An 11474-nucleotide genomic window follows, 5' to 3' on the forward strand; every position below is an offset into this window, starting at 1 on the left:
AAAATTGTAATCAAAACTTTTGGAATTGTAATGATTCCTTTAAAAAAAGTTGTTTAAAATACTTTTTTTAATTAAATAACTAATTTTTGTCTTGTGAACAAGTTATTTGCCAAACATAAACTTTTATTTGCACACATCAGAAATCTTTTGTTGTGATTTTGGCTCCTGCCCATGATGTCATGTGAGAATCACAAGCAAAACTTAGAATATCAAGAAAAGATTTCTGACATGCACAAATAAGTTTGTTTTGCAAAAAAAAATTCACTTCATGAGACAATTGTGTGATTTAAATGTTTAAAAAAGTTTTAAGCAAAACTCAGTAGGCTTTTCCCATGTTGACATGCATTAACAATTCAATTTTTGCTTTTGTTTTTTGCTTTTTTTCTGCAGTTCCACATTAAAGTTTGATGCAGCTCTGCTTTGCTGAATGGACCATCTTCATCTCCACTGCAAGTGTAGCAAACAGGCAGCTTTTTTATATATATTACAGTACACTAAAAGGTTGCATTGTGCCCTTGTTTATATTTTTAATAGTGTAATTCTGTAAAGACAAAATATGTAAATCAGAACTAAACCCCCAGCTCTGATTTACATATCTTGCTAAATTGCGGGTTTGAATATTGCAATACTTTCCTATAACAAAGTAGACCTGCTGAAAGAAATTACTAATAAAATATCTTACATATGCATAGTTGTATGCTCTGTATAGAGATTTACCTTAGCTTTGATTGTATATTTCACAATTTTGTAATTTATCATTGTTTATTAAACTCTGAAAGCTGTGTGGCTTTGTTAATATTCTGTCCTAGAATGCGGTAAGATGTGCCCTTTTTTTGTTGTTGAGCATCTGCCCCTTTAGTGGTCTCTGCACGGCCCTGCTGAGGGCGCGATCGAAGCGGTGCCGGACGTCATTATTTTTAAAACTATATAGTAGTGAGAGCCAGCTGTCAACGGAAAATCAACGTCTGACTAACAACCAGCGGCCAATCAGCTGCTGGTTCTAAGCAGAACCCCTTGGCCGGCACGAGTGGAACCACAGCTCTAGTGGTTCCATGGGGCCGGGTGGAACCGGTCGCAAGTTGTAATGCGAACACTCTCGGAACCGTTCCGTTCCGTTCCGTGCAGTGCGAAAGCGCCTTTAGTCGCCTTATCTCACTGCGCGAGAGGCAATTGCGTCATGCGTCACGGGCAGAAGGTCAAAGGTAACAAGGTTACCGGAGGGCTTATTATGTTGTACAAAAAAAAAACCCCAACAAAAAACAAATAATTTTAGTCAGAAGAGGGCTTAGAAAATAATAATACAAAAAAATAATAAATAAATAAATAAATAGACCAAAAGGGCACTTGGGAGCAAGGAGCAAAAGGGGCAGGTGCTCAAGTCCCCCCAGCGCCCCACTCTGCACGTGACTTCTCATACAATGATTTATTACTTACATACAACATATCTGAATCAATCTAAAACAAGTGGTTGGGTAAAACTTTTAAAAAAAGTAAGTTTATTTATTTATTTTTTTTAAACATATTTATTAAAACTGTCACCATGTCATGACAGATAATCTGTGAAAAAAATCATGCTCCTTCACCTCCTCTCTGAGCTACTATAACCATCTGCTGAAATGCACCGCTCAAAAATGACCTATCAGAGCCAGGAGGAGTTGTGTAGGTGCTGTTAAAAGAGCTAACAGTGGAGAAAAACTTACAGTGACAGGAAAACCATTTATCCACTATCATCGGTATCCATGGTAACTAGCCTGAGCATTCATGACAGGCTATATTGTGGCATGTATCTGTAGCATAGAAGAGAGCAATGGGGAGAGTGTGAGCAGCATGTACATGAAGTGACTGACAGCGCTAAGACCCTCCTTCTGACTCTGATTGGTTGTTTCTGAATGAGCGGTGTATTTCTGCAGATTTCTCAGGTAGGAGGTGGAGGAACGTGATGTTTTCACAGATTATCTGTCTCATACGATAGTGGTACAAGGTGACAGTTTAAAAAAAAACCATAATTTTAAAAAAGTTACATACTCTTAATTCTTCATTTCAAGAACTTTAGGTTATTAGTAATTATTTTTTGTGATATTTTTACCACTTCCTTCCAGTCATTCTTTTATATCCTCCAGCCCTTCCTTTTTTCCATTGATGAACAGAAATCATACATCAGACGACAGAATCAGAAAACATTTATTGTTCATCCAGAGACGGCACATTAGTCTACACATGCAAAGATCCTCCATTCACAGTTTCAGCATCTGGACCAGTGTCACGCTACACTTTTGGATTCCACTGACTTCTAGGAAGTACAGAAAATCAGATCTGTTGTTTTTTTCTTCTAACTGTAAAACAAGGTGTGCTTTTTCAGTGAACTCAAACATCATGCTATACGGAGTGTTTAGAACATTAAGGCTTGGATCCAAATAATTTTTTCAAGATGACTAGAGTATCAAAGTTTGTAGGAAATATACTTTTTAAGAATAACACATTTATAGATTTTTCACATCATAAAATCTACTCCAGTAAATATCAAAAGCCACACCATGAATTACAATTGAGGCTGGTGCTGGGAGCAACAAACAGGATAAGTGGGTCTTTGTGGCCATAAGACAAGACCTTGTTTACTTATCTACTACTCTGTAACCTTTTCCCCTTTTCATCACATATTATATGTACCCGAACAATCACAAGTGACACAAAGTGAAAAGAAAGAGTTGAAAGATGCTGTTCTAATTTAGTTTTTTATAAAAGCTGAACTTCTGCCAGTTTTGTGTGTTTCACATTGCAGACAGGCGGAGTGACTTCTCTTGGCACTTTTCAAAAATGAGAAGTAAAATGATTCTGAGGTGAACTTTAACAGAGCAGCCATACCATTAAATGAAGTAATAATATGACATGAAGTTTCATATGTAAACTATTTTGGACTGCTTAGTAAATAATGATTTCCTTACTGAGAAATTGTCTTGACGTTCAAGACTACTTCCTGCAATTTTCTTGAATATGTACACATTTCATAGTCATCATGTACAGTGACAACTGTAAAAGCAATAATCTACTGAGTACTGTACCTAGATTCAAAGCTTGTCTTATGACAGTCAGACAGAGACAAAGAAAAAACATGATGATATATGATTATAGTATGACTAAATTCTACTGTTTTATATAATAAAAAAAACATGCTTATAATGTTTCTGGGGTTACAAAATGTGCTACACAAATGTTCTGATGTGAGAAAAACCAGACTTTGGTACATCTTACCATATCACAATATGACAAGAAACAGTTGTCCCAGTTTCTTTTTGTAACAAATTCTAAAATACCAAAAGTATGTGGGTATGTTTTTTTTTAAATTACATAAACATTTAATAATAAGCATGAATTTTGTCATAAAATTCACAAAGTACCTTTTGGCACAAAACAAAATCAAAGCACCGAACTAACAGAGTCTGAAACAAATGTGAGATTCTTTGTTTTAGTACTGTACATTCAGGAACTTGAATTCTCCTCAAGTTGATATTTAGAACAAAAATGTTCTAAATATCACTGAAGTAAATGTGAAAAGCAATAATATAAAACTTAAAAGTGGTGTTTTATGCATCTTCCCCAAAATAACTGAGCTTCAATTAATTATTGTCATATCAAACAATTATTGATAGTAAAATTAAGGTAATCATTAAGAATTTGTCAACATACACATTGGAGATTTGGAATATACTTGCATAAGTGTTATAAGATCCTGAGGTCATCAGAAAGGGTCAACGTCAGAGTCATCTCTGGCATGCTGAAAAAGCTTTGCTACTGTGGAACATGGTGGATCACTCTGGACGGTTTCCATTGGAAGTGACTGAAAATCTGCAAAAATTAAAATTGGTGGCAGACAATAATGAGAAACTGTTCATTGGGAAATTAACAGACGTCTTCCAGAGATGTAAGGCTGAGACAGAAGATGATGATGGAGCAGGTCAACAACTCAGAGCATGCCCCAGTCTGACTGACAGCCCATGGTACAATTTATACGCTGCTGGATACATGACTTTATTAGTTCTAAAGGACAATTAAAAAACGTACCAACAGTGATGCTTGACACATCACTGGCTGGTAACTGCAAAGCAGCCAATCCAGGAGTGCAATAAATTTTATGCATGTCAAGGTATATTTGGTGTTCTAAAGTAGGCAGTTCTAAGATTTGTTAGAGGGGGTTTCAAGTTTTCACAGATTTTAGGCAGTGATGGTCCCTAAGCCTCCACAAATAAAGGGGGTTCACTTTAACCCTAAAATGATTTGGTCAGCTTGACTGATTTTTTTTTCTTTGCTCTTCCAAACCCGTTTCTTACATAGCATACTCAAGAATCTCTGCTGAAGTCCAATTATCTTGAAGCAATCATTCTCTATGTCAGTCTGCACAAACCTGCTGGAGTTTGTGAAAAAAAAAAAGAAAAATTAAACAAATTTTAGAAAAACTGCACTGGTGATTTAAAATAAGACAAATGATCAGTTAAAAGGTGAGGCTGCATTTTGTTAAAAGCAAAAGAAAAAATTAACAAAAAACTGGATGATTATAGAATCTACTGGAAATTGAACACTAAAGTGTGAAGATAAAGGGTTAGAGAACCACCATGTCCTTTTAACTCATAAAAAAAATTCAGAAACAGAGAACCTGAAGGCATCAGAGCTGTTTCACCCTGAAGAATGATGAACAATGCCAGTGTTCGGCTCACTAACATATAAAGGAGCAAAACCTGATTTTTCTGAACAATGCTCAAAGTTTCTGTTACCTGTTTTACTTCTTTTTGACAGTAATATTCCACATTCACCCCAAAAAGTTCATTTAAATTCCTGGTTGTCAAGTAAGAAAACAGAGAGAACCCAATACAGCTATACACTAACAAAAATCAACAGAATGCATTTTAATTGAAATTGCCACTTTATGTCTAAATCTTTTAGGAAACTTTTGTTGAACGTTGCTACACAAGCAACATTAGGTTGTTTAAAACAATCTGTGCTTTTGCTACATTGATGTACACAGAGGAATACAGCATTTAGATATTGTGAACAAAAAAGATCCCTTTCTAAAACACTATACTGAAGTACTGAAGCTTCAGTAATAGGGATTTAAGAAATTTAAGGGAGCCTTTCTCATAATTAGTTGCGATAGATGATTATGCAGTTTTTGGAATTAGAAAATCAAACCTGAGTGAATAAAAAAGCAGTTTTCAAACAAGGATTTATTTTACCTATAAAGAAAAACAAGCTATGAAATCCAAGTTTGTCCTATGTGAAGCCATAGATGCTCCTAAACATTATAGCTGCTTGTAACTTTCCTTCACAGAATTATTCTAATTCAACCGCTGGAGGATTTTCAGTACTTTCATACTTTATCTAGGCCACTCCAAAGCCGTCATGTTGTATTAAAAGGTGGTGTTGCCTGATGCATAACCCGACACAAGCTGATGGCTGCCTAATCTCTTTCTGAGGTCTAATGGAAGGCTGTGCAGGTCCAGCAGTCGCTGGACTGGAGAAACAAACATAAAACATGGTGAATCATAACAACTGTATGATTTAAGAAAGAGCAGAATTCCTTTTTCACATATTGCTGCGTTGGTTTGCAAAGCTTTTGGTCCTTTAAAAAGATATTCATCCGATAATGCTTTTTGTATTTACACTGACTGAAGTAGGTCTTCTTTTTTATCCACTCTTACTGACTCAGGTAATTCATGCACACAAAATGGATTTCACTGGAATACTTCAAATACTTTCCAAAAAAACCCCAAAACATACAAAGTGGAGTCAGAAAATTTCTGACGTTTTGTCAACCTTTCAACAGATTTAGAAGTTGTAAAACTGGTGAAGTAGTGTGCTGCTTTGCTGCTGTATGTGCTCTAAAAATTGATTGCCATTCATGTACAAATGTACTCACAAAAAGTTAGGGATACTATGCTTTCAGATGAAGTTAGGGTAAGGGTTAGGGTGAAATTAATATGACTTTCGCTAAATCTTTGAATACACATATCCAACTGTTCAATGTTTCAATACATTTTGCACAACCTACTGTTCTCTAATGGCTAAATTCACAACAGGTGTTTGATCCCTGAATCAACCAATACATTTCCTACCTCAACTGTTTTTTGTTGGTTTTTTCTTGTACTAAAATAGTTCTCCTCAACATGCTGTAGACATTTTGACATCATGAGACCAGAGCAACAGCTAACAATTGACCAACACAATTTCCATTGTGAAGCTTCAAACAGGATGTTCTCAGATGGAAGTGGCCACTGAGCTTACAGAGTCACAGCATCATCAGCAGGTTACAACGTGTATATATAGAAAGACAGGAAGTCACAGAGTCACAGAAAGGTGTAAAAGTGGACGTTGTTTGGCCACGTCTGCTATGAAGTGAACAATGCCCAGCACAACCGGATGATGAATGCCATTCAACTCCTGGTACATTTAAGAGAGGTGAGAGGCTCCCACATGCCACATCATATCATTAGGAATCATTAATATCAGTGTGGTCCGTGTATGGGACAACCTGCAACGATAACTGATCACACCAACAGGCTGAGGGGCCAGGCCTTGTATGGGCCAGGGAATGTTTCTCTGATGTAAGTTTATTCACGTTTAACAGAAATGATACAACTTAAACAACATCTTTAATCTAGTCATGGATTAATGATAAAAAAAACAAAGGGATGACAATGCTCCAGGTCATCGAGGCTGCATTCTTGAGGAACAACTGCTGAACACCAGGGTACCATAACTGGAGTGGCCAACATTTTCACCAGAACTGAATCTCATGGAGAACCTGTGGGGTCGGCTGAGTCGCTGTACAGAGACTTGTAACTCCATATTCCAGAAACTCAAGGGTCGCTCTTCAACAAGAGAGGAACGTCATGCCACAACAGACTATAAGTTGACTTGTGAACAGTCAGAGACATTGTTGTCAAGTTGTAATCAATGCTCAAGTCACATGACACATTATAGAGACATCGACATTAATTATTGTTGCATACCCACCACTCTTGGCTTTTTTTTTTAATACACTGTGTGAGGTAGGGAAATCACTGTTCTAAACTTCCTTACTTCCATGCTATGATATCATTGTGTAAAATTTTTGTCTTTTCCACAAGTTTGACCAAAAGCAAAATATCCCTAACACTTCGTGAGTAGTATATGTAGATAGATGTATAAAACAGTATGATGCAGCGTACAGTAAACGCTTACTTTAGTGCAAGTTACATCTAATTTGTCTTTGTAGCTACATGATAAATGCTAAGCTCACTTATGGTTCCAACAGTATTCTGTTAAAGATGGGCAACCTGTACAGGACAGAAGAATTACAAAATCCTTCTTGCCATAGTTGCGATTCTTTGTAAAATAATTATTGGTGTATTTGGAGAATACAGAATGCTTTATACAAAGTAAATAGTTTTGGCTGGTGTAGCACCACTTTCAAGTATACACAGTATTTACAATGTAGGGAAGTAAACATTGGTTTCACGGCTATGAAACAACAATTTTGTCTTAATGTGACTGGCACATTGTTTTTTGTTGGGGTTTTTTTTTAGTCCAAAACGTATGACTCTATAAAAAGGATTCCCATAGGAGTGACCACAAAGAAATACACAGTGATTATTTTAACAACTCACAAACTGTTGTGCTTCAGTGTAAACATATACAAGAACCATGCTATATATAAACTTCTTTAGAATTGATATCTTTGAAAATACACATGTTCTGTTTGCTTTCTTCAAATGGCAGTCTGGTCACATCGTGTTTTATTCCTTGAAAGTAGGAGTAACTGAGGTTCCCTTGTAGAAAACATTCCTAGCATTATCAGGACTGTTGGCTCTCTCTGGGATCATAATGATATTATTGCTTTTTCTTCGCAGCGTTGACTCACGACTGGAAGCAACTGAGGGAATTTCGGAAGCTGCCTCTCCCCCTAAGTTACCACCTCCTCCAGCCCCAGGACAACATCCATCTCCTGGAGTGACCCTTATGGTGGAAAGGCCCTGAGGATGGAGCCTCTGCTCTGACTGGCCAGTGTTCTGGGTGTGAACAGTAACTATGCATGGGGTTCCAACAGTTGAGGTGGTGATAATAATATGTTTGCCATGCTTCCGGTCAACGGACCCTTCACGAGCTGAGTCTGAACTCTCCGAGTCGACGCTTTGATCATTGTGTTCAACAGTCTGCCTGAGGCTCCCAGGACCTGACCCACTGCCAACACAGCTAGTCCCTGTACTTCCACCAACACTGTTGCCATGATCCAGCGATCGCCACCTCCAAGATCCACTTCCATCTGTAGACGGAGCTTGAATAACTGGTTTGTTATTTTCTGGGTGGGCCTCTACTCTGACAATTGCTCCAGTGCTTCCTGAAATGCTACCAGTGGTGCTGCCCAGTGAGCTGGGCCCTGTGGTGCTGATAGGGTCTTGATCGGTGAGTGCCCTGTATCGCGTACTACCGTGGCAACTTCCATTATCATTAAAACCCATGCTGCTTTCATCTAAGCTTTTGGAATGGGTTTGAAGTAGACCCTGCTGCTTGGACATAGAAATCACTTGCATGATTCGTGGCTGGGTGCTCTGCATGTTTCCAGTCTTCTCAGCTGCTCTTTGCCAGTTAGCTTGAACTGTACTGTTGACTGTTATGTCACTTGCTCCTGTCCTTTGGGAAGTGGTGTTGTAATTTTCATGTGCTTCCTCTGGTATGTGAACTAGCTGTGAAGACCCAGGTCTAGATTGCATTGATATCCTGGCACCTCCAGTGATTCCACTGCAGTTACTCGGTAGTGTGGTACTAGCACCAGTGGGTAGCTTGGACATGTATGTGCTGGCATCAAGGCCCCCATTTATGCCCACAGTGGATGGTTCAGAGCTAGATCGTAGCTCGATGCTGCCATGATGTGGAATGTGGCCAGAAGATGAGTCGACAGAGGAGGAAAAGGGATCTGGGGACATTATGGAGCATTTATGGTTGTTGTTCTTGCTTTTCCATTGAGACAGAAGCTGCTTTGAGCGACTGGAGTCCATGGACGCATGGTGGAGAGTGGCAGCATGGCGTCTTGCGGCTTCTTCATATGCTGCTATGGCCTGAGGGGTGTGAACCCGAGGGAGTGTATGGCTAAAACTCATCATGGCATCTTTGCTCTGGGGGCTGCAGGGCGACATCACTTCCACATTAGCATTGGAGCACTTTAGGCTGTCTTCAGGTCTCTGCTGCTGAAGGCCTCGGTGAAGCAGGCTTTCAGAGTGGGAGGCGGGGATACCAGCCTCACTAGACATACTAGCTTTCATCTGAAGGTGATGGAGAACAGCCTCCTGACTTACATGTGGCAATGTGCAAGAAGGGTGGTGCAAAAGGACAGGATGACTGCTGTTGGGCTCCTCACTTGACTGGAAATTTCCAACTGCATACACCCCCTGGAAACAAATCAAACACAAGTACGTACTTTACTTGATAATGAACAAATTAATGACATGATTGTGACACCTTTTATTTTATACATTTTTAATAGGTTCTTATAGCTTAAGTGTTGAATTTCACTTATCCTAAAGGTAAAAACAGAGAACCACATGTGGAAACAGTCTTTGGAGCAGTGAAATTTAATTTACGTTCCCACCAAGGCCTTTCTGCATTGGTGCGTTGGAATGCTTTCCTAGTAAAAAAAAAGTATACTTTAGTATACTAAATTTTAACATACTTTGATTGATGTAACTGTACTATTTTGGAACNGACCAGGACCAGAGCCAGAGCCAGGACCAGGACCAGAGCCAGAGCCAGGACCAGGACCAGAGCCAGAACCAGGACCTGGACCAGAGCCAGAACCTGGACCAGAGCCAGGACCAGGACCAGAGCCAGAGCCAGAGCCAGGACCAGAGCCAGAGCAAGGACCAGGACCAGAGCCAGGACCAGGACCAGAACCAGAGCCAGAGCCAGAGCCAGGACCAGAGCCAGAGCAAGGACCAGAGCCAGGACCAGAGCCAGAACCAGAACCAGGACCAGAGCCAGAGCCAGAGTCAGGGCCAGAGCGTCTGCAGCGTGTTTCTCGACGTGCCCCCGCCGGTCCAGGCTTGTCCTCCATGTTGCTGAAACCTGCAGCAGAGCAGCAGCTGAAGCTCCGCCTCCTGCTGGAGTCAGAGTCCAAACAGAAGCTCAACTTCCGCCATGCAGATCATTAACCAGATCATTCTGAACTCGGCCCACCGACTGTAGGAAGGATCTTGGGTCTTTCTGGCACCAAAATATTAGAAATATTAGGACGTTTCTGGTTCAGATCAATTATGTTTTGGGTCAAATCAGAGTGAACTCTAGAACATTTGATATGTATGATATATTTATTATTTGTTTATGTAATAATTTGTTGGGTTTCATGACCTTCTTGATTGAAGAAGAAAACTGATGTTTGACCTTTATTTATTAAAGGAGGCCTTAGTCTTCTTTAGGGGCATAGCCACGCCCCCGTGTAGCCACGCCCCCCGTGTAGCCACGCCCCCGGCCGCCCCTGGATGTTCAAAGTGTCCCACCAGCAGATTTTTGTAAACATCGAGTTGTTTCTTGACATTAATCACGTTTCAGTCAGAACGTGATCAGATGTCAGGTTCCCCGGGTCTCCTCTATGACATCTGATCCAGGTTCTGGTTCTGATGGGTTTCAAGGTGTTCCTTTCCACTGTCGCCACATACTTGCTGAGGAGAAGCAAACCACACCAATGAACGGGGATGAACTGGACTGACTGGAACTAAACTGGATCTCAGTTTAAACAGGGAGGTTCTGCTTCATTAAACCCAGAACCTCAGCAGAATCTGGGCCGGTTCAGTAGGACGAAGGACCCCCCCCCCCCTCCACCGTTCCAGAGGAGGAGGGTTGGAGCTGCCTGACATTCCTAACCTGACACACACACACACACACACACACACACACACACAGCCTAACCAGAGCACTTCACTCAGACAGGAGCTGGAAGAATCAAACTCAGCTGAAAGTTACCAGACTGTGACCTTTCACCTCTCTGCCCTCCTCCATGTTTCTGTCCAGAACTTTATTGTCCACCTAGCAGAGAGCACAACCGGGTTCTGGCGGCTCGGTTCGGCTCCTCTTACCTGCTCTGAAAACTTCTGCTGTCCTACGGGAACCGCCGCGGTCACTCGGAGAACATCGGAGCCGCTTCTTGGCTTCTCCTCCGGGCGGAACCAGACGGGTCCGAAAAGCTGGACCTGCCTACCGAACCAACACGGAACCGACGGGAAGCTCCAGAACCCCCGTCTTCTGGGATAACTAACGGGTCAAAAAGTTCCGGGTTGGCAGCAGTCGAGCACTTCACTTTGGCTTGGTCTGGGTGTTAACTGCAGGATTACGGTGCCGTTTCCGGTTCAGGATTTTCACAATAAAAGTGGACTAACTCAGAATCTGAATCTGGATAAAAGCAGGGATGATTGGTCCGATTATTTTATTGCAATAGAAACACTCATTGAACAAGG

General features: G+C 40.5%; 1 protein-coding gene across 1 annotated transcript; it reads right to left on the minus strand.

Moving 5' to 3' along the window:
* Positions 1 to 2167: 2167 nt before the first annotated feature.
* On the minus strand, positions 2168 to 11214 carry LOC106943252 (lipid phosphate phosphatase-related protein type 4-like; the record flags this gene model as incomplete). Its single annotated transcript, XM_015026577.1, has 6 exons — positions 2168 to 9444; positions 9541 to 9545; positions 9733 to 9822; positions 9907 to 10121; positions 10995 to 11046; positions 11097 to 11214. Coding segments are annotated over 6 exons (2158 nt in total), but the record flags the coding sequence as incomplete, so codon positions are not given.
* Between the last annotated feature and the right edge of the window lie 260 nt (positions 11215 to 11474).

This window comes from Poecilia latipinna, unplaced genomic scaffold (genome assembly GCF_001443285.1).
Source record: "Poecilia latipinna isolate Pla-1442-1.1 unplaced genomic scaffold, P_latipinna-1.0 Scaffold5048, whole genome shotgun sequence".
In the NCBI taxonomy this organism is placed as follows: Eukaryota; Metazoa; Chordata; class Actinopteri; order Cyprinodontiformes; family Poeciliidae; genus Poecilia; species Poecilia latipinna.